Below are 24,123 nucleotides of genomic sequence, written 5' to 3' on the forward strand. Positions count from 1 at the left end.
ACATTGGCATACATATTCACCTATTCAGCCTATAGCAGTTTAGCCCCGCCCATTCAGTTATAAGGAGTGTTTCAGCCCAGACTACTTGTAGAATGAGGCACGATACAGTTCAGCCAATCAGAGCAGGAATAATGAGTGAATTAAAATTAGAAGATTTGGCCACTTAAATCTGAAGATTCCAGGATGGAGAGAAAGTTACAAATTTACAGCAGCATTGAAGTGGTGGGTTTTAAAGGCATGAGGTGGGCTCTGATGCAGCACAGGGAGACAAAGGGAAGTCAGTAAATTAGGAGTTCATTAGGTTGCCCACACACTGTGGACTAATCTAATGAGAATCGGACGTGAAACTCCTCGTCCAAGGTCTCACTACACAAACAACCCCTGAGCCAGAAGAGCTGAGCCAAAACAATTCTCACTCTAGGTGTCCAATAACTGTGCACACACGCACACTCATAAACACAATCCACAAGACAGCAAGAAGTGGTCATCTGTCTGGGTGACAAAGCCCACATAGCCACACGCATACTGTCAGTAAAGCAGCGTGGGCTGGAAGCAATGTTTCTGCTCCAACAAACCAGCCCACATGGAAGAACAGTCTTTTTGTGATCACCACCATGTTGTTCATCATGAATCTAAATCTATAAATGGTGCCTATGATGGCGCAACACTTATAAATTGATAATGCCAAACAGTTTCGCACTTAAAAGAATGGTTTGGCTCTAAATCCAAATTTACACATTTTCCACTATCCCCAGGTGAAGGTGACCAGACAAGACATGTTTGGTGTCCGAACTGTATCTTTAGTTCAGTGCAGGAGCTGTAGGGCTAATGGTGCTAACATACAATAGAAGTAAATTTTCACTAAATACATCCCCATAATGTCTCTCAAACCCCATCCAGCTCTGTATAAAGGTGGTGCAGACTTGTCACCGTGGTTTAGGACAGTATTTAACACTGGTCGTGGAGGCCCACTGCCCTGCACCTTTGATGGTCAAATTTATGTTCATGTACAGCCAGTTTAGATCTTTTGAGTGTCTGCACTGTTTGTAAGTGTTCAGATCAGATTTGTGTGCCCAGACATCACCAACCTATCTGTACGGGTTGCTATGGTAACGATGTAAGCATCAGTGACTAGGTAGCTACGCTGATGATGTGGATTTCAAATGTGGATGCAGGAAAGATAGAGGTGCATCATCTCACCCTCGAAACTCTTCAGAATTCTCTGGCATAAGCATGAATCTTTGGTGTTCTTCTTGAATCCCAGCACTTTTTTCACTCAGAGTTTGACATTGTCATGTTTTGCTGTGTTGTAAGTGATGCAAAAGAGATACCTTGAAAGCCAGAGCAACTAGACTTAGACACATTTTTAATAATCTGATTGGAATCAATCCAGATGTGGTTTGGGTCCGATTTGCAAAAATTGGATTTCATGTGGTTTTTTTGCTGTCCAGACTATCAAAAATCAACTTGCATACAATCTGGATATACCAAAATTTATATTTGGGATATCAGTCTGAGCAAGGCCTTAGAGTTTTCCTTGCTTTAACACATCCACTTTAACTCAATAATGGGCTGGTAAGAGCTGATTAGTTGTATACGGCGTGTCGGCAGCAGGGAAAATATAAAAAAGTGAGGGGTAATGAGTCTCCAGGACACTGGTTTAGCATAGTGTAGCTCACTGTAATCCATAAAAATGGACAAAACTTCTCAGTGTAGCTGAATACAGCGGCTAGCTATTTTTTGACAACAGACGTTGTGCTAAATGTCCACACCTCTTTGCAAGCACACACTATATATAAAGCAATCTATGCTGTTTTTTAATTAGAAGTAACTGTTCATCTTGAATTTTTTAATTGAAAAATGGCCAAAAAGTCCAGTGGGGTCAAAAAGTCTGAGACCATATTGAACCTGGGATGGTTTTCATTTAACAGAACATTTCAGAATATTGAAAAAAAAAGAGCAGCCAAACAAATCAAATCAAGAAAAGTATTCACGATCCTGTACTATTTCTAGTCACAGACTATGTTAAGGATTTTTTCTTTTTTTTTTCCAAGTCTTTTGAGTCTTATGCCTTCTATTGAAGCTCACTGTTCAGACGATTCTCAGGTGGATTTGATCTACTCATCTGAGGCTTCTCTTACTCTGTACCAGCTTGAGTTCACACAGACATTAAAATAAAAGGGGAAAACACTACACAATTCTGAAAATCATGTTTAAATTTCAAAGATTCACTGTTCACTCTGTTTGTTAGGCTAATAATATGCTAATTACACCCCCTCAACCCAGAAGGATAAGCAAATTAGATCATGTATATGTGTGTGTGTGTGTGTGTGTGTGTGTGTGTGTGTGTGTGTGTGTGTGTGTGTGTGTTTACAAAAGAATGCAAAACAGAAGCATTTTCACTAGTGCTCTCAGACTTTTGCTCCTGACTTAATCTAGCATCCACATGATCCACATGCCTGTGACATGTGTGCTAAAGAGGAGTCATGCACCAGCACACAGCTTGGCAATACTGAGTAATGCAAAGAAATAATAAAAAATTGGTGCCTATTTTTAATACTTTGAACAAAATTGACACCATAATGGATTTTTTGAATTATTTAAAAATGAAGAAAATGAAAAAAGGAAGAAAAAAACAGACAACATCTCAGTCTGACTGGCTCCTTGATGCACAGAGAGAGAAAAGAGGCAGCATGTACAACTATGTCTCACAATAAAGTGTTTATCCGACTACAGTTCAGTTATTATCAAATTACAGATAAACACTTTCATCTGTTTAGTTTCAAACAAATATCCAGTCCTTTTCATAAGACTGAATAAGATCTGCAAAGCTTATCCAACCTCCAACCAGCTGCTATAACAGAACACTAATGGATTGTTCAGTTGCTTGTGTGTTTCTTATAAAACATTGAGTAGAACAAGCCATTAAAAGATCCTCCCAGAAATGCATTTTTCTCTCATTTTGGTGAGACAGAGAGGTTAAACTACCTGCAGCAGCAACACTTTTGGTGTCCTGACAGTTGAAAGAAGCTGAACCGCTTGAGATAGAACTAGAGCTAGAACATCTAGCTGTCCAAACTTTACACCTTTCCAGACTCTCCTGACAGAACGTAGGCTTCTTACTTGGGGATTGCACTGGCAACGAGAAGCATTGCATGTGAAACTCTCCGATAAAACTGTCCCACAATCCCAGTATCTCTAAGAAATGAAATGTAGGTGCACAGAAAAAGGAGAGGAAAGGTCACGCCTGTCACATCTACTGGAAACAACAGCACATCTGCATATTTAAAGTCCGTGAAGGCCACGCTGCACAGTGACAGTGAATGGAACCAGCAGTAATCACCTACTGCTATTCTGAGAGAATGAATGGCTGCAGAGGTGGAAAGAGTACTGAACAGTCTCGCTTAAGTAAGTGTTACTGTAGTGATCATTTATTTGAGTACAAATAATAAAGGAAATTAACCATGTAAGAGTAATTAAGTTGTTACTTTTTCTGTCTGCAGGCAGAGTTTGAGCATATTTCTGTTCAACTAAACACAAACAAAGCATTACAGGAGGAAAAAATGACAAAGTTTTGACTCCTGAGACTGATGGTCTGCTATATGCATATGTAATTACATGCATATGGCAGAACATAACATTGTTATATTACAAGACTTTGTAGTTGACATAGTCAAACTGAAAAAGTAGTTTGGAATCCCTAAAAGGCCATGTATAGTTCATTACTGCTTAATTAAGTCTATTTAAAAATATAATAATGAGTAGATTACTTGATTAATAATAGAATTAGTAACAGCCATACAGCCCAGCAGATAAACTAGCTATCTATCTTTGACATCTCATAATAATGAGAAATTGTCTCATAATTATGAGATGTTCTTTCTCATAAGTACATTTTCATAATTATGAAATAATATTTAATAATGACATGCTGAAGGGTTGTTTTTTTACTCTACTTGGACGCCACTGCACTGGACACATCAGAGCTGCAGAGTAGCATTGCTGGAAGTGGACGCTGCTGTGATTTGATTAGCTTTCCGAACTGAACCTTTTCAATTTCACCAGCTTCCTTCTAATTAGTTTACAAGCTAAAATGCTCATTGGTTTACTGTGTAATAGTCATTAAAAATCAATACTGAAGTGAAAGTACTTCATTAGAAATTAACTTAAGTAAGAGTAGGAAATACTGTGATTTCAATTTACTGAAAAAAATGCTGGTAAAAGGAAAAAGATACACAAAGACTGTAACAAGAATAATGGAATTAGTTCTGCTGTTTGGGCGCGTGTGGCCAAGTATTTACAAAATATTTTCTAGACGAACACATTTTGTGTGGAGACATTTGGCCGATGGTTGCTGAAGTGAATATTCCAGCAACTTTCGGTTTTATTTCAGGGATTCAGGGGTTAATCTAGTTCTTGCAGGCAAACAGTGAACACTGTACTGATTAATGTTCCAGTGACCAACAAATGACCACTACATTTCACTATATTTTCCTCCTGTCAATGTAAACCGGGTGATGCTAATCTTGGGTAACACTTCTATAAGCATTCCTCTGACCAATCACAAGGCTGACATCTGTTGCCCCGCCCACATAGAACAGTTTCAGAGTCAGAGAGACTTAGCGAGTTAAAGCTAACCTAGCATAACCAAAACCTAGATACCTAGACCACCTGTCTGTGGCGCCCTGTCACCCATTCATTCGTTTAGCCATGCAAGAACATTGTTCATTCATCCATTCCTTCATTGATGGTTGTTTCGCCTATCCATTTGTTCATGCGCCCATCCGTCCATCTGTTGTTCCATGACTTTTACCAACATGTAAATGCAGGATTATGATGTTTTTGTATGAGTGTTGGAGCAGGCTAGTTGTAGTAGCCATGCCCAAACAGTTCTCAGATAGATGATCAGCAGTTTTATATGTTCCAACATATTTATATCTCGTATTTTTCATTGAAGCTTTACTAACATTCAAGTTTAGTATCAAACAAACATTTTTAACATTTTACTCTGTGTCCTCTGGGACTTTAATGACCATAAATGAAGAGTGCTCTTTAACTCCTGTGTTGGAAGTGCCTGTTTATGCATGCACGGGTCGCCAAAGGCTACAAGCGCTTTCACACCAGAGTGGAAAAATGAACTTTCGGCACAGACAAGACTACATAGAAAATAGCCTTTTGTCTCTTAATGGCTTTATGAATGTTCAGCTTAATCTCTCTAAATATGGTATACTAGCTCTATATGCCATGTCATAGCTAAACAACAAACAGTGCTAAACAAATGATGACAAACCAGCCCATTAAGGCAACGATTTTCCACTCTGATCGCTCCACTTCCTTAATGGCATACTTCTCCTCTAATTCACATTGAATGACGGCAGCTAGCTAATAAAAATAGACAGCTAAGAGGCGAAGCACGAGCACCTTTATTATGGTGGCAAGCTGTCATCGCCTACACACACACACAAACACATAAGTGTGCTGCAGGTGAAGGAGTCTTCCTCAGCCTCTCTCTCTCTCTTTCTCTCTCTCTCTCTCTCTCTCTCTAAACACAAGCATCTGTCATGCTGGATCTGGACAAGAAAACCAAACTTAGGCTAATGTGTTTACCTTGCACTGTTGCCTGTGCTCACTGTATCATCTGGCAGATTTTTTCAGGAATTCTCCATTTTTTTCACCCAAAAACCTCCTTTTTATGAGACTGGTTAAATGGAACTGAATGGATATGACATGCTAAAATACAAGTTAAACCTTTATAATCTACTGGGCTAATAAAGGCATTTATGACAGGTGCTTTTATGCCAGTAAGGTAACGTAGGTTAGTTACTTGTTTGACTACATACCCATGCCATATGCTCTAATGCACCCCTATATACCATCATGCATATTTTTTTAGCTTCTGAACTGTGCACTGCTAACTTTAAATGAGCTTGGGCCCAGAGAATGTGGGAGCATTCCTGGATCCTGTTTGTGTATGCTTTCTTCTTTGGATTTAAGAGTTTTAATTAACATTTGTGGATGTTTTCACAGACAGTGTTTTTCAGAAGTGTTTCTGGGCCCATGCAGTGATTTCCACTACAGAATCATGTCAGTTTTTAATGAACTGTCGTCTGAGGGCCCAAAAATCATTGCCAGCAAATACTGTTTTTTAGCCATGTCCCTTACATACAGAGACTTCTCTGGACCTGAACCTTTTAATGATATTACGTACCGTAGATGATTAAAAGCAAAAGTTCTTTGCTATTTAATGTTGAGAAACATTATTCTTGAATTGTTGCACTATTTGATCATGCAGTCATTCACAGAGTGGCGAATGCCCCCATCTTTACTTCTGAAAGACTCAGCCTCTTTGGGATGCTTTTTTTACACACAAAAATGTTACTGACTTGTTGCCAATTAACCACCAGATGTCTTTTAGCATTATACAACATTACAAGCCTTTTGTTGCCCTCATCCAAACTTTTTTGGAATGTGTTGATATCAAATTCAAAATGGGCAAATATTTTCAATAAGATTTCTCATTTTCAATGTTTGATATGTTGTCTTTCAATGATTTTCAATTAAATATAGAGTTTAAATGATTTGCACATCATTGAATTTTGTTTTAATTTACATTTTTCGCAGCGTCCAGCTTTTTTGGAAATAAGTTTATACAACAGTTTATAGAATGAAGTTGGGACATTGTGTAAAACATAAATAAAAACAGAATACAATGATTTGCAAATCCTTTTCAACTTATATTCAATTGAATACACTACAAAGACAATATATTTAATGTTCAAACAGATAAACTTTATTGTTTTTTGCAAATATTCACTCATTTTGAATTTGATGCCTGCAACACGTACCAAAGAAGTTGGGAACGGGGGCAACAAAAGACCGGGAAAGTTGAGGAATGCTCAAAAAACACCTGTTTGGAACATTCCACAGGTGAAAAGGTTAATTGGAAACAGGTGAGTGTCATGATTGGGTATAAAGGGAGCATCCCTGAAAGGCTCAGTCGTTCACAAGCAAGGATGGGGTGAGGTTCACCACTTTGTGAACAACTGCATGAGCAAATAGTCCAACAGTTTAAGAACAACGTTTCTCAATGTGCAACTTCAAGGAATTTAGGGATTTCATCATCTACAGTCCATAATATCATCAAAAGATTCAGAGAATCTGGAGAAATCTCTGCAAGTAAGCGGCAAGGCAGAAAACCAACATTGAATGCCCATGACCTTGGATCCCTCAGACGGCACTGCATTAAAAACTAATGTCATTCTGTAATGGATATTACAGGGCTCAGAAACACTTCAGAAAACCATTGTTAGTAAACAGTTTGTCGCTCCATGTACAACTGCAAGTTAAAAAAAAAAAAAAGCCATATATCAACAACATCCAGAAATGCCGCCGGCTTTTCTGAGCCCGAGCTCATCTGAGATGGACTGACGCAAAGTGGAAAAGTGTCCTGTGGTGTCCTCCAGGCCAAAGAGGAAAAGGACTGTCCAGATTGTTATCAGCGCAAAGTTCAAAAGCCAGCAACTCTGATGGTATGGGGGTGTGTTAGTGCCCATGGCATAGGTAACTTGCACATCTGTGAAGGCACCATTAATGCTGAAAGGTACATACAGGTTTTGGAGCAACATATGCTGCCATCCAAGCAACGTCTTTTTCAGGGACGTCCCTGCTTATTTCAGCAAGACAATGCCATGCCACATTCTGCACGTGTTACAACAGCATGGCTTCGTAGTAAAAGAGTGCGGGTACTAGACTGGCCTGCCTGCAGTCCAGATCAGTCTCCCATTGAAAATGTGTGGCACATTATGAAGCGCAAAATACGACAATGGAGACCCCAGACTGTTGAGCAACTGAAGTTGTACATCAAGCAAGAATGGGAAAGAATTTCCCATTTCACCTGCAAAGCTTCAACAATTCTAAGTGTCCTTAGTTCCCAAACACTTATTGAGTGTTGTTAAAAGGAAAGGTAAAGTAACACAGTGGTAAACATGCCCTGTCCCAACTTCTTTGGAACGTGTTGCAGGCATCAAATTCAAAATGAGTGAATATTTGCAAAAAACAATAAAGTTTTCCATTTGAAAATTAAATATATTGTCTTTGTAGAGCATTCAATTGAATATAGGTTGAAATGGATTTGCAAATCATTGTATTCTGTTTTTATTGATGTTTTACACAACGTCCCAATTCATTGGAATTGGGGTTGTATTTTACACTTGGACTTCTCAAAAAAAGCTAATATAACATGCTTTGCTTAGCTACACTATATTGCCAAAAGTATTCCCTCACCTGTCCAAATCATTGAATTCAGGTGTTCCAAACACTTCCATGGACACAGGTGTATAAAACCAAGCACCTAGGCAAGCAGACTGCTTCTACAAACATTTGTGAAAGAATGGGTCACTCTAAGGTTGTCAGTGGTACTGTGATAGGATGCCACCTGTACAACAAGTCCAGTTGTGAAATTTCCTCACAACTAAATATTTCACAGTCAGCTGTCAGTGCTATTATAACAAAGGGGGAGCAATTGGGAACGACAGCAACTCAGCCTCGAAGTGATAGGCCATGTAAAACGACAGAGCAGGGTCAGTGGATGCTAAGCCACATAGTGCGCAGAGGTCACCATCTTTCTGTAGAGTCAATCGCTAGAGACCTCCAAACTTTATTTGGCTTTCAGATTAGCTCAAGAACAGGGTAGAGAGCTTCATGGAATGGGTTTCCATGGCCGAGCAGCTGCATCCAAGCTTTACATCACCAAGCGCAATGCAAAGCGTCAAATGCAGTGGTGTAAAGCACCGCCACTGGACTCTACAGCAGTGGAGACATGTTCTCTGGAGTGACAAATCACACTTCTCCATCAGGCAATGCAATGAACGCATTGTGCCAGTGTAAATTTTGGTGGAGGGGGGATTATGGTGTGGGGTTGTTTTTCAGGAGTTGTGCTTGGCCCCTTAGTTCCAGTGAAAGGAACTCTTAATTCTTCATTAGACCAAAAGACTTTGGACATTTCATGCTCCCAACTTTGTGGGAACAGTGTGGGGATGGCTACTTACTGTTCCAACATGACTGCACCCCAGAGCAGAAAGCAAGGTCCATAAAGACAAGGATGAGCGAGTTTGGTGTGGAAAAACTTAACTGGCCTGTACAGAGTCCTGATCTCAACCCGATAGAACACTTTTGGGATGAATTACAGTGGAGACTGTGAGCCAGGCCTTCTTGTCTAACATCAGTGTCTGACCTCACAAATGTGCTTCTGGAAGAACGATCCGTCAGTTATAAATAACTGCTGATGCTTCTTTACTCTGCTAGCTTGCTACATACTAAGTGACTAGCAACAACAAAAGAAAGCCAATGCACCACAATTCTTATCTTAAACCGGAAGCTTAAAGCTGTGGTATGTAAGTTTCGGGCACCTCTCTGGTGGAAATATGTAATGGCAACATTTGGATGAACATTAGGTAACATCATTTGTGCTTTGGACCCCCGCAGACATTCTTTCTGATCCTGTGCTGTGACTAATACATAAAGATGTATGATGTGGTCTGGAAAACTGAATTTTGGCCCAAATTCTTTCCCCTCGACCTCTAGTAAAGCTGATTCTTTCCATTTTGATGAAAAAGATTACATAGTACAGCTTTGTCAGAGATAAGATAACTATGAACAAAGTTTATGTGAGTAATTGTCCAGTTTAGGTGCTTCACACATCTGTTTCATAAGGCAAAGCTAAGCAAAGGAATGCTATAAACAGGACTGAAGTGTGGGGACTGTCTCCTGAACAAAGAATGAGTGCCATATTGGAAAACTCAGCGCTCAAAACAACAAAGCTTTATCGGCAGCACCCTGCCAAACGGTTGTCTCTTCAAACTGAAAAGAAGGTCGACTGACTCATCCCTACAGCAATGCAATGAGAAGTAAAAACAGCATTTTTCATTCAGTACATTAGAGGCAGACAAGAGAGCTTGAGTTGAGGCAGTGTGTGTGTGTTGCTTGTTAGCAAGGAAGTGCTTGGGGGGCTTTGACAGGAGAGAGCAGTGCAGCTGGAACAGTGGGATGCTCAACCACATGCAGCTAGAATGGCTTTCACTCCGGTCACTCACTAAGACTGACTGAGCTGAAACCTAGGCAACACTCCAACTCATGAAAGAAAAGTTACTTAATTGAAAGTAGTTGTCTGTGTGTGCATATCTGTGTGTGTGTGCTTTCAAAAGAAAAACTTTTCCATCAAATCCTGAAAAAACTGCTTTAGCATGTCTATTCATGCCATAAATTTGAGCACACTGAAAGCGGAACCTGTCACAACTAGGCCTGTCAGGATCATGAAATTTGAGCTGCTGATTTCATAAATATAAATGTAAATAATTGCCTAAAGTGGCTGAATTCCCTGATTAGCTACCTCGCTAGTCAAGATCAGGGCTACAGAACTGTTGAGTAACGTGAGTTAATGACGTAGCTATTCGGTTCTTGGTTCTACATTTACGTACCACCTCATCCTGCTTTATTTAAACACTGAAAACAATCAAATAAGCTCAGTTGGCTTACAAGGTTGCCACAGAAACTAAAGCAGTGCACAATTTTTAGACCACCATTCAATAAAATGTCAAACCATCCATCTAACAGCAACTGCTAAATGATAAACATTGCTGCAAACTAGGAGAGCAGCGAGGCAATTAGCATTAGTTTAGCATGCTAACAGCTTCGCTGCTGCAAGTTTAGATGTTTTGAGGCTGTAGCATTCTAATGTTGGAGAGAGCAAAGTTGAGTGAAGGGTGTTGGGAGTGACAGAAAGCCAAAATCAAAACTGTCCTGTGGTATTTGGATCTGTAGCATGCTGGGCTAAGTTAACACAAGCTTAGTTAGCAAGCTAAAGGTGTCATCCATTACAGTACATGCTGTTATTAATTTCAGTGTTACTGAGCTCTGCTAAGCCTGAGTAGACTGATATACCAGTGCATCTTGAATCAGTCCCAGAACACCTGTTAATATATTTGAATCCTTTGAACTGTCATATCAACCCATCAGGACAACACAGAATATCAATATATAGCCAGCAGAGCCTTTTAATAGATTTCTATGATTTTTTCAGGAGGCATGAAGGCTTTTCCATGTGCCTTATCAATATGTACTACTATTATTATATTCCAAATGTATTCTGAATTTGTTATTTCTTCATGTATTGTAATGGCATATGTTATAGAATACATGAAGGACAGTGTATTCAATATTCAGCCCATATTATTTTTTCAAGTATTCTGTCCAACCCTGATCTTAACACAAAAACAGAGGCTATGCTTTACTGATTTAAGAGGGGAAGACTCAAGACTGCTATAAATATGAATTAGGACATGGAGTTTTGTTTAAACAGCTCCTTCTCAGAATTGTTATGACAGCAGCACTTACTACAACATAAGCTTCCTTTCTAATACGAGCCGTATCCAGTATATCTTGTTAACTACAAAAACTGGGTGTCATACTGTATATTCTGTTTCTGCTTATTTTTGAAAGCCTGATTTGCATTTTTGCTGGCATCTTCATTTGAAATAAAAAAGTAAATTCTCTTCATGTTACAGTGGTTCCTAAACCCCTGACTACACTGAACCACTGAATACGGAGGGGTCCAGTGAATGGATAACAGAATTCAAGATGCATTGCTGCTAGCCCATTCAGATATAGCAATATATTGATTTTAAATGCACGCACACATTATCTAAATTGCTTATCCTTCTGGGTCAGGGGGTGCTGGAGCCTATCCCAGTGGTCACTGGGTGAAAGGCAGGAAATACCCATTACAGGCCATTGATTTCTAATATGTGATATATATATATAGATATATATAACACAACTTGTGTTTGTCACATATGGACAGATATGTGATATCTATGCCACCTTATGTGAAATTTGCCAGTTTCAAATATGGGACATACTTTAGCTATATGTCAACACATCACTGTTGTCTGAAGAAATCCTCATATCTCCAAAATGGTAACTTTACAGAAGGAGGGAAAAACATACTTTACTTTTAATATAAGTCAATGGAACTTTTTGTCCGGGTAATTTTGGTCCATTCATGATAAAGTTTTGATACAACATTATTCTTATATGGATGGCATGTATTACTCATATTCTAGCTCCATGTTATATAAGGTTTTATGCATCTTTTTTGTTTTGTTTCTCCTTAATGAAATTTAAATTAGTATAATAGCTATATAACAAAATTTCTAAAACATGCACATCGTAAGCTTAAATAATTAAGACATGAACAAATGGGAATATTGTTCCCCTCAAGCATTTAAATAATTTAATATAAAAAAATAACAGTAACAATTCTGACTGTACTGGGGTGTATTCAACCTCATATTAGACACATCTATATGATCCCTATATTACGCATATTATATATATATATATATATATATATATATATATATATACACATTACTCAAAATCATACTCAACTCATCAGACATATATATGATCCAAATTGTATGTATGTCCAATATTTCTTACTTACATATATGGTCATATACTTTTAAATATGCCTGATCCTTTAAGATATACTGTATGTGCATTTAAGGCCATATTTCAAATTTCTGTATGAAAGACCTGTAGTCTAAAACTGGTCTTTAATTTATTATTTAATTAATTAATCTTCAAGGCCCTTGGAATCATCTTAATTTTTCACCCTGAAGTGGAGGAATACTAGAAGATTCCGTGGACCTTAAAAAAGATTTCTATGAAAAACTGAAAGCAAGTCTCCCAAACAGAATGGAAGCTGTAATAAAAGCAAAGTGGAAACACTAAATACTCAAAAACTTGATGTCACATTTAGTTTTATGCTGAAAAATTAATAGCTTCTACTTAAAAGCCGTTTTGAATGGAGAGGAAATAAATAACACTGAATATATGTGCACAGCAAAGGTTTGATGTAAATTCAGTGTTTATTTAGCAATAGATCTGAGACACAACTTCAGTGACTGTCTACAGACATGCAAAAGTACCTTTACAACAGCATACATAACATAACATACCATGTTAATGATGAACTTTAATTCAACCTCTTAAAATCCCATACTAAGGCTTATTATACAATAACTACAGGGACTTTAATGCAAACTGAGCTATTCCTAGGTAACAGAAGTGCAATGAAACTTTGGCCCTTATGGGGTTCATATATTTAAGATTGAAAAACACTTATTAGCACATTTCTGTTCCTAATACATTGCATGAGATGTCCATTAGTGGGGTATAGTGGCAAGAAGTGTGTATGTGTGTGTGTTTACCTCTCTCCACTGCTTGGTCTCGATTCCTTGTGTGTAAAGGACACACACTGTGGAGAGAGAAAATGAACAGGATTAACATATGGTCTGTACACAGCTGTCTGAGTGTTTTTGGTACACGAGTGCTGTGAGACACATCAGCAGTGTGTTGACGCTTGACTTCAAATGCAGTTCAGCCACCAGCAGTGTGAAGGAAAAGAACAGAAGCAGCTGCAGCTGAATGCCTCTCTGTCACTAACTCACTGTCAGTGGAAAACTCACAGCAGAAAGAGAAATCTACAGAGACCGTCACCATCCTCATATTCTCTCGTTCCCTCAAACTCTCTTGTTGTCTCTCACGCATAGTCTCTCTCTCGCTTTCACTGTCAGTCTCACACGCACATGCACACACCAAACATTCAAATAGTTTCTCTCTCTCTCTCTCTCTCTCTCTCTCTCTCTCACTATTTCTTCTTCTTCAAGATGTTTTAATAAACCATATTAAGTTTTATTTGCAGCCTTAGGCAAATTACATGTATATGGTGTCAAATGCCACCCTCAGAGAACACATTTCTGCATGTTTTAATGCACAATTACTGTTTATTTACTGAATTTAACATACAGAATTTAACAAATAAGTTTGGCAGGTACAAAGGCACATTTAATATGTTATACTGTATTTTTCCAATGTGTTCACTTCAGCAAATAAACAGGAAATTGCACTCTAAAAACTGCTGAAAAGCATCACGTTTAAGTCTGTATGCTGTAAAGCATGTTAAATCTGTTAACTCACTTAGACTATCAATAAAACATTAAATTTGACTAGAGCTGTCCAAACCTACCCATATATCACTTTATTAGAAACAATGTTACAACTACTGATGCATGCAGTTATCTAATCAGCCAATTGTGTGACAGCAGGACAGTGCATAAAACTTATGCAGATACTGGTCAGCAGCAGAGTCGGGAAAAACTGATCTCAGTGATTTTGACATGAATATTGAGGTGGATGGGCTACAACAGCAGAAGACCATGCCAGGTTCCACTTCTTACAGACAAATACAGAAAGCTGAGGCTGTGGTGTACACTGTCATGATTGGCCCCTCCCAGTCCTGTCCATGTGTTCATGTTGTGTTTTAGTCTAGTCCATGTGATTTCTTTGTTTTGATCCCCAGTCGGGCCCCTTGTTTTGTAACTCCGCCCCTGATTGTTCCCACCTGTGTTTCCACCTGTGTCCTGTTATCCCTTGTGTATTTAAGCCCTGTGTTTGTTCCTTGGTTTTGTTGGTCTTTGTTTGATTATGTCTTTGTGCTGATTGTCTGTATGTTTAAATGCTCGATCTGTTCTACATGTATTGTTTAAATTCTGTGTTCGTCATGTCTGTCCCACGATCCCTCCGTGTTGCCTATATGAACTTGGACTGTACCGACCACGACCCTGGATTTGCCCAAAATAAAACTCGCTTATCTCAGCATATGCGTCCGCCTCATCGCTACACGTCACATACACAGGCTCACCAAAAGCAGACAGTTGAAAGCTGACAAAATCTAGCCTGATCTGATGAATCGCTTCAGAGAGATTTCTGCTAAATGTATCTCACAAAATTTCTGCTGAATATACAGTATCACCCTCACATTTCTGCAAATATTTTATTATATCTTTTCATGGGACAACACTATAGAAATGAAACTTGGATATAACTTATAGTAGTCAGTGTACAGCTTGTATAGCAGTATAGATTTACCGTAATCTGAAAATAACTCATCCACAGCCATTAATCTCTAAATCTATCTGACAACACAAGTGAGTACACCTCACAGTGAACATGTCCAAATTGTGTTCAAAGTGTCAATATTTTGTGTGACCACCATTATTATCTAGTACTGCCTGAACCCTCTTGGGCATGGAATTCACCAGAGCTGCACAGGTTGCTACTGAAATCCTTTTCCACTCCTTTATGATGACATCACGGAGCTGGTGGATGTTAGATACCTTGCGCTCCTCCTCCTTCTGCTAGAAGATGCCCCACAGGTGCTCAATTGGATTTAGGTCTGGATACATACTTGGCCAGTCCATCACCTTTACCTTCAGCAAGGCATTTTTTCAAATGATGTTGGAATTCATGTTTCCCTCAATGAACTGCAACTCCCCAGTGCCGGCAGCACTCATGCAGCTCCAGACCATGATGCTACCACCACCATGCTTGACTGTAAGCAAGAGACAGTAGTCTTGGTACTCCTCACCAGGGCGCCACAACACATGCTGGACACCACCTGAGCCAAACAAGTTTATCTTGGTCTCATCAGACCACAGGACATAGATAAAATAATCCATATTCTTGCACTGCTTGTCTAATGGGCTTTTTTGTGCGTCAGCTTCAGAAGAGGCTTCCATCTGCAACAACGGCCATGCAGACGAGTTGATGCATTGGGCGGTGTATGACAGGCTGACTTCCCATTTCTTCAACCTCTGCAGCAATGCTGGCAGCACTTATGCATCTATTTTTTGAAGCCAACCTCTGGATATGACACTGAACACGGTCGACCTTGGCGAGGCCTGTTCGGAGTGGAACCTGTCCTGGAAAACCACTGTATGACCTTGGTCACCGTGCAATAGCTACAGTTTCAGGGTATTAGCAATCTTCTTATAGCTTAGGCCATCTTTATGGACAGTAACAATTCCATTTCTCACATCCTCAGATGTTGAATATCCAGTGGCCAGTATGAGAGAGCTGTACCCAAAACAGCAAATTTAACAGCCCTGCTCACACCCGGAACCTTGTAACTCTAACAAGTCACATGACACCAATGAGGGACAACGACACAACTGGGCACAATTCACTGTGAGGTATTGGGTGTCCAGGTGCATTCAGGCCCTGTACAAACAAAGCAGGAGTTTGGTTCGCATGGCCAGCAGTAAGTCAGACTTTTTCCCAGTGAGAGTTGGACTCCGTCAGGGCTGCCCTTTGTCACCGAGTCTATTCATAATTTTTATGGATAGAATTTCTAGGCGCAGTCAGGGGATGGAGGGTGTCCGGTTTGGTGACCTCAGGGTCACATCGTTGCTGTTTGCAGATGATGTGGTCCTATTGAGGACATCAGGCCGTGAACTTCAGCTTTCACTGGATCGGTTTGCAGCCGAGTGTGAAGCGGCCGGGATGAGTATCAGTACCTCCAAATCCGAGGCCATGGTTCTCACGTGGGAAAGGGTGGAGAGCCCTCTCTGGGTCGGGGATGAGCTCTTGCCTCAAGTGGAGGAGTTTAAGTATCTCGGGGTCTTCTTCACGAGTGATGGTACAAGGGAGCAGGAGATTGACAGGCGGATTGGTGCTGGGTCAGCAGTGATGCGGGCTCTTTACCGGTCTGTTGTGGTAAAGAAAGAGCTGAGCCATAAGGCAAGGCTCTCGATTTACTGGTCGATCTATGTTCCCACCCTATGGTCATGAGCTTTGGGTAATGACCGAAAGAACGAGATCACGAATACAAGCGGCTGAAATGAGTTTCCTCCGCAGGGTGGCTGGACTCTCCCTTAGAGATAGGGTGAGAAGTTCGGTCATCCGGGAGGGACTCGGAGTAGAGCCGCTGCTTCTTCATGTCGAGAGGAGCCAGTTGAAGTGGTTCGGGCATCTTGTTAGGATGCCTCCTGGACGCCTCCCTTGGGAGGTGTCACAGGCAAGTCCACCGGGGAGGAGACCCCGGGGAAGACCCAGGACACGCTGGCGTGACTATATCGCCCAGCTGGCCTGGGAGCGCCTCGGAATCCCTCCCAGGGAGCTAGTGGAAGTGGCTGGGGAAAGGGAGGTCTGGGACTCATTGCTCAGGATGCTGCCCCCGCGACCCGAACCCCGGAGAAGCGGAAGATGATGGATGGATGGATGGATGGTATTGGGTGTCACTTGTGTTGCCAGCTATGTAGACATGGCTATGTGTTGAATTATTTTCAGAGGACAGTAAATCTATACTGAATGAAATATTTGCAGAAATGTGAGGGGTGGACTTTTGTGAGATACTGTACATGCTCTCCCATTGGTTAGGACTTCACCAGCTAAACAGAAGGATTTACATATTAGATTAGCTACTAGCATATTAGGAAGTGATAGTGAAATCAGGCAATCATGTTCTGATTTACAGTGGGCTGGACTGATTTTGTGAGAAAAACATCACTATAGGCTTCTGGATATATATATATATATATCCTTTTTTCATTACAGCTGTTATGTGAATCTTTATAAAGGTCAAATTATAATATCTGTAGAAACAGCTTACACAGTTCTGTATAAACAAACAAGTCTGCTAATATTAATATAAGATTAGATATATGTCAATGACTGTGCTAAAAAAAAAGTTTGTCCACTGACTGAATAGTAAATAATTGGAGGTAACTATGTACACTACAAACAGCCTATAGACTCTTTCTCCCTCTCACAGTCTCTCCCTCTTGTTGATTCTCAGTCCCAGCAGTCACATAAATATACCACACGTTCAAAAAGTGTCTCCCTCGCTCAAGCATCGCACATTCTCCCACAGTCTCTCTCTCACTCTCTCATTAACAATCATCCTTTCCTTTTCTCTATATCTGCTCACTTCTTAAGTGATTGCGCTGTGTAATAAAAGACACTGACAGACTTCCTCACAGCCGGCCCACGCTGCTGTCCTCCAGCTCCTCCGTCTTCAAAGAGCCTCTCTGATGTAAAGTTCTTCATAGTTTAGGAAAGCTTCATTTAGCTTCAAACAGCGCACAGAGAGCATCTCTACACCAACTTGTGAAGAGTGCCCCTAATTTGAGCACTCGTATTGATTTTTTAGAGAGAGAGAAAAAGGTAGGAAAGATTTCTGCACATTAGTAAGTGCAATTTTAAGTCTCCAGTAAATTCACTGAAACACCAGCAAGGTGGACACTTAAAGGGGCTAAAGTTCACACTTAAAGGGGCTATTTAATTAGTTAGAGTCTAAAGGTTGTTACTAATTTACATTAACGCCCCAGCATTGATTACCATGAACAGTCATCTTGACATATTTCCTTGTGCTTAGACAGAGGAGAAAACCTGTTGAATGGAAATAACTGAAGCCAATGGGCAGATACTAAAGCAACTTCCCACTGGGTACAATTATATGCAAGTTTGAGCAGGTTTTCTGCTCATATTGTTTATGCTTTGTATTATACAATAATAAAAAGTGAATTTCTTTTAAATGTCCAGATCAGTTATTAGAAAAGATGGAAGGATCGTTCAGCTATGTATCGGTATCGGCCAATTTTCAGCCTAAATATGCAAACCTCAGCCAATCCTGAAAGCTGATTTGTGACGTAAAACATATGGGCCATATTTTACCTGAGGTGCAAGAATGTAACTGCTACACCATTTAAGGTGGAATAGTTGACCTAGAAGTAGGACAATACAAAGCCAACTGCAGCCTTATATCTATTTCACTAACAAAAAACATTTTTCCTAATAAATTCCATCTTTGGCCCCTATGTAAACTCACTGTGTGAACATGCAGAACTGCAGTTAGAACACACAGTTAGCATCTGAGTGCTAATCATAGCTTAGTTTATACTGCACTAGCTTAATGACCTATGTCTGAAAATGAAAATAAGACGCAGAACTGCAAATGTGACTGTATGTCAGCCCTTGCAGCCTTTTCAGTACATTTAAAAACATTTTCCTGAAGTAGGAGGACTGTTTTGTCCTGTTAGCTGCGCTGGTAGCATTGGTTGCTCCAGTTATGATTCTACTAGCCTGAGGTGCCAGAATGTAACTGCTGCCCCATTTAAGGTGGAACGGAAAAATACGAACAAGAAAGTTGCAAAAAAGAAAGACTTCAGCTTCAGAGAGAGTTGGGCATGAAGGGGATCAGGACGTTGCCCTCTTTCTCATTGACAGGTGTAGCAACAGTTTGCTAACTCACAACCTAGCTAATATCAGGTACATTACTGGCTATGCCATTGTTCGCTCTAACATTTTATCATGGAATTTGTCTGTACAATGCTTGTGAAGGGTTTTACGGCCACAAATATCTAAAAATATGTTGTTTGCCTTGGCAATGCGCATCCATTAATTTCAGGGGCAGGGGCTCTGAGGGAGCAGTGGGGTGATTATTTATTTCACTGTTGAAAATTGCTTCTGCATCTTTAAATACGGCATCCAGCCCCATTCTCAATTGGTATTGGCTGCTGGCAGATCGTATTGAAAGGCATTAAGCGACCAGTATTGGCCTCAAATACACTGATTTTTCCATCTCTAGTTATGAGACTAAAGGCTTTATTTAGACATGCAGTCCAATCTAGTAGTTCCACATGCCTGATTTGGATCTGATAATGTCTTTAAGATCTATGCACTCTGGGCAGTTATAACGCAGCCTAAGTAAAAAAAAAAAACAACTGGCTGGTTTAACATTCTGGTTTAAACATGGTTTGTGTAGTGTAATCAGTAGCCACTTTATTAGAATCACCTGCCTTGTCAGCCCACCATTGCAGCTGTGCAGTCAGAGACTGTATCCATTGCCATGGACATTTTCAGTTAACAATGTTCTAGCCCTTATTAATGGTCTGTTTCTGACCACAGAGCTGCTTTGGTTGGATATTTTGGGCGGTGGACCCCAGCATTACAGTGTCACTCCACTTCCATGTCAGTGTCACTGCTGTTTACAAATGCTCCACCACCCATATGAAATCCAATCAACAGTCTTGTCGTCAGAAACTGATCAATACAAATTGATACAATACAAAATGACAAATTGTGCACCAACTTATGGACACCAGTCTGCAATTGTCCACCCATAGAGTGGACCTATAAGGTAGCGAACCTTATGAAGTGACCACTGAATGAAAGTGTTTATAATGGCCAATTAATGGAAATAAAAGATGAGCGTATAAAAAATGGCCAGTGAGTGTTTCTAATAAACTGTGTTATATAATGTGTTTTACATATATATATATATATATATATATATGCATGTGGCAAATGGAACAACACTGGAAAAAGTAGTACTCACTTGGGTCTGATTTGGAGAATGTATCTTTATCTAGAAGATTCCTGGAAGATAAAAAAGAAGGAAAAAAATCCTCATTATAATACAATTAAACATGAGCTATTTGTTATATTGGGTACATATTGCACAAGAAGTTTATTGCAGTTCCATACAAATAGTGATTAAGTGTGAGACAGCATCACATATCTGATGAGTGGAGTAGCTTCTGTCATATACTGGCTGTGAGGTGAACTGAAGCATTTGTGCAATTTCTGTGAAAAATCGATGTCAGTCCTTGAAAGAAATATCACATTATGATCGAGGCATAAAGCAGTCTATTATAAATCAGCTTGTGCAGAAGCAATAAATTTGTAAAAAATAACTGAACTCTTTCAGTTATTAGTAGCATCTTTTGGCAATATGCAGGTTATTTTGAGACTCTGAACAGGAATGCAGAAACATTAATATATATTTTTTCAATATTGTAATAACTGTTACACATGATAAACGCAACACCCTGATGAGTCCCACCTTCCTTATTGTTGCTAGATTGAACAAACTTTCAGTACAAGCTACTTGGTTGCATCCGTAGCACTTAAGATTAAAATATTCAGTAGTATAAAGGAACATTTAATAGGAAGCAGAGGAACATGTTTACATATTCAGTTCACACACTATGGGGAGAAATTTGTACTAAATTGAAAAGCAGTGAAAAAAAGTCAAATGCAATGCACAAATGGCATTACTGTTCCATAGTGACATGAGGAATATGTACCAACATGAAAAACAGTACATAAGGATCTGTATTGTCAAAACAAAAATGGTGAATTCATATCAGAATTGAATACAGACCACTTTGAAAAGTAGTGAAGTCAAGGCTATATTGCTTTCCACCATTAAACTGATATTCCTCATTGAAAGGCAATCACAAAAGTGAACAGTAAAATGCAATGCACACATGCTACTACTTTTCCATAGGTGACATAAGGAATATGTGGCAAAGTAAAAAGCAAAACCTCTATTACAGTATTTTCATGTCGCTTGACCTCCTCTTTGCACTACAAAGGTATTTGACTCATTGAATTGCAACCAAAACAGCGAAATGCAATGTTCGCATGAGATTGCATTTAAACAGTAACATGAGGAAAATGAAAAGTAAAAGATCCATTACCCTGATTCAACTTTGTGTTAAGTACTGCACGGTGGAAACAACACAGTCTTACATTCATCCCATTTTAAAGTTGACTGTGATTCTTGAATTTAGTATTTCCTTTTAAATGCAAATGTTTTGTTTTTCTCCTCAGATTTAAAATTATGTGAAAATAATGTGATGGAGGTGTTGTTTTACATTTTGGCACAAATTCCTCTCCATAGCATGTCTGAACTGAAAATCAGGCATCCCAGAACAAGTCAGAAGTCAGATTCATTAAAATAAATGAATAAATATAATAATAAGTACTATAGTTTCTGAAGCACTTATAACTTATTTGCTGTTAAAAGCTTGATGTTATTTGAAATGTTCTTTTTTTTTCTTTTTTTACATTTTAAGATGTAGACAAGGCGAAGTGTCAGTTAGCCTCTGCATTGCTCTCACTTTTCTTAGGCTTTGATGGCTAAAGCAAGAGAAAAAGCCAGGCTATAAAAACCAGGGTACGATGGTAATTGCCTAATGTTTGAGCAAGAGATGGACTGTGTGTGTGTGTGTGTGTGTGTGTGTGTGTGTGTGTGTGTGTGTGTGTGTGTGTGTGTGTGTGTGTGTGTGTGTTCACATTGCTCCGTCATCCACACAGCTTATGAGTCTCATAATGCAGAACACTTCAGAAAAAAATGGCCCAGATATACGATGTACCTGATCGCTGTTGACGTGAACAAGTGTTTTCAGCGTAAACAAGCTTCTTTAACTCATAAGTGATTATTTTACTACCAGTCTAAAAAGAGAGAAACTAAATGACATGAAGAAAGGAGGTTGTCTGCTCATGCACGTGTGTGCAGCCGGCTGCAGACAATCCAATTAAGAGAAGCACATATTAATTAGGAAGGCAATTTGACATCTTGAAACTCGAACTGAATTGTATTGAATTGAATTGGACATATATTTATACGTAGGCATCAACTTAAGTATTTATATTTGTCTTAAGAACAACTTTGAAACTTATGAACAAAAGCCTTTAGTTGATATATGATTAGGAAAAACATACAATCAGGGGTACTCACTGAATCAGAAAAGAATTGGTAGTATCTTAGCACCAAAATCCTTTCAACAGCATTATGCAGAAAGCCAAGCTAAAGCTCTGGGTTGCGGAGTTAAGTGTAAGCTACACTGACCAAGAGGTCAGTGCTTGGACCCCTACTCCTGAAACTTAGAGAAAAAAAGGCTAATAGAGATGTATTGGTCTTAAAGCCTCCATCAACATGGTTTTATATGTTTAAAGTATTTTTAATAGTAAAAATATGCCAATATCATTCTTTTCATAGTAAAAAGCCAAAAATACTGTAGATAACAGCTGGAAAAAAAATCATAAAACTGACCCTGGACCCTGAAAGGTAAGCTAGACCTGTGAGTTCAGGAGTTCTGTGTAGGATGCGCTGTAGACCTTGTTCCACAGCTGAGAGAATCTGAACTGCTCAAATAAACACTAAACTCAGACACTGATATCTGCTTTCATTGTAGTTGGAATGAAGGGGAACCTGAGCATTGTGCCTCGCCTCAAGCTGCAAAACTGTCATCATGTCTCGCCATCTAAATCAAAGATGGCACATCTATCACAGGGTACGCCCGTGCACACACGCACACACACAATCAGATGGACACGGAGCTGAATAGCAGTCATCAGAAGAAATCGTGGGGGTTGGGTGTCAGTAACAAAGCAGCTTTGATTATAGGCTCTTGTCTATGCATTTGTATAGTTCTGCAACATCTTCTGCACAATGACCTCACCCTCCACCTCCCCCCACCTTCCCCCAGTGTACGGAGACCACCCTACATCTTCATGAACCTCACGGCACCAAACACACTCTCCCGCTCTAATCATCAATGTTTGTTTCGTGGCAGATGATGATTACGATGTTGGCCTGAGACAAAAGATTACAGGAAGGATAATGGCAGGTGACACATTTAGGAAAAGGGCACACGGACAAGCATTCTACTCTGCCTTATTTACAATCTTGCTCCCTCTCCCTCTCTCCTTCTCTCTTTGTCTGTCTCTCACTCTCTTAGAATCAGAATCACAGTGTTTCACCAAGTACAAGACGTATAGGAAATTTCTTGTGGTAAAGCTGTCAACCACAGAGTAATTATACAGGTTTAAACACTTCCAGTCAAATTACTACTACTAATCTACAACTCAATAAATATGGCAAATTTTAGTGTGCAATTCTATGTATGTCTCGAGTTTAACATGTTAGAAAAAATAGAACATAATATAAAATGTGCCAAAAGTTTTGCACAGGCCACATTTTACACTGATTTTTTTTATTATTGTGAAATTCAGCAAGTAAAATAACTGTGTTAAAATGTCCTGAAGTGTGTTCTCTGTAGAGGATGCATTAACTTATTTTCACTTAGAAAATCAACTAAATGTAATTTGACCAGGTGCCTATGTATGAATGGACCATCATTATATATAGATTCAAAACACCACAGTTTTGGTACACCTACAGTGGACAGCTAGAGGTTGATGTTTTTCCATGCACAGTTTTTGTCAGTCATCCTCCAGCCCTTCCACAGGTTCACCATAGCTGGATGTATATTTGATTGGTGGACTATTCTAAAGAGAACACCAATGTTGCTGGTGTTGAGGAGTATATTGTACCAGCGCACCAAATCACCGTGTCAGTGTCACTGCACTGCTTGATCCACCATCCAAATACTATCTGGTCAATATGGTGGTCCTTTTCCATTGATGAAT

At 39.5% G+C, this 24,123-nt stretch overlaps 1 protein-coding gene across 2 annotated transcripts in view; it reads right to left on the reverse strand.

The window, feature by feature from the left end:
• Positions 1 to 24,123, reverse strand: part of cpne5b (copine Vb) — a 236,459-nt gene that overhangs the window by 168,395 nt on the left and 43,941 nt on the right. For both annotated transcript variants that reach the window (XM_017712880.2, XM_017712889.2), the window contains exons 2-3: positions 20,240 to 20,280; positions 13,272 to 13,318 (exon numbers count right to left, since the gene is read on the reverse strand). In XM_017712880.2, the coding sequence (XP_017568369.1) occupies positions 13,272 to 13,318; positions 20,240 to 20,280 (88 nt within the window). The remainder of the gene's footprint in view (positions 1 to 13,271; positions 13,319 to 20,239; positions 20,281 to 24,123) is intronic.

Source organism: Pygocentrus nattereri, chromosome 21, assembly GCF_015220715.1.
Source record: "Pygocentrus nattereri isolate fPygNat1 chromosome 21, fPygNat1.pri, whole genome shotgun sequence".
NCBI classification, from domain to species: domain Eukaryota; kingdom Metazoa; phylum Chordata; class Actinopteri; order Characiformes; family Serrasalmidae; genus Pygocentrus; species Pygocentrus nattereri.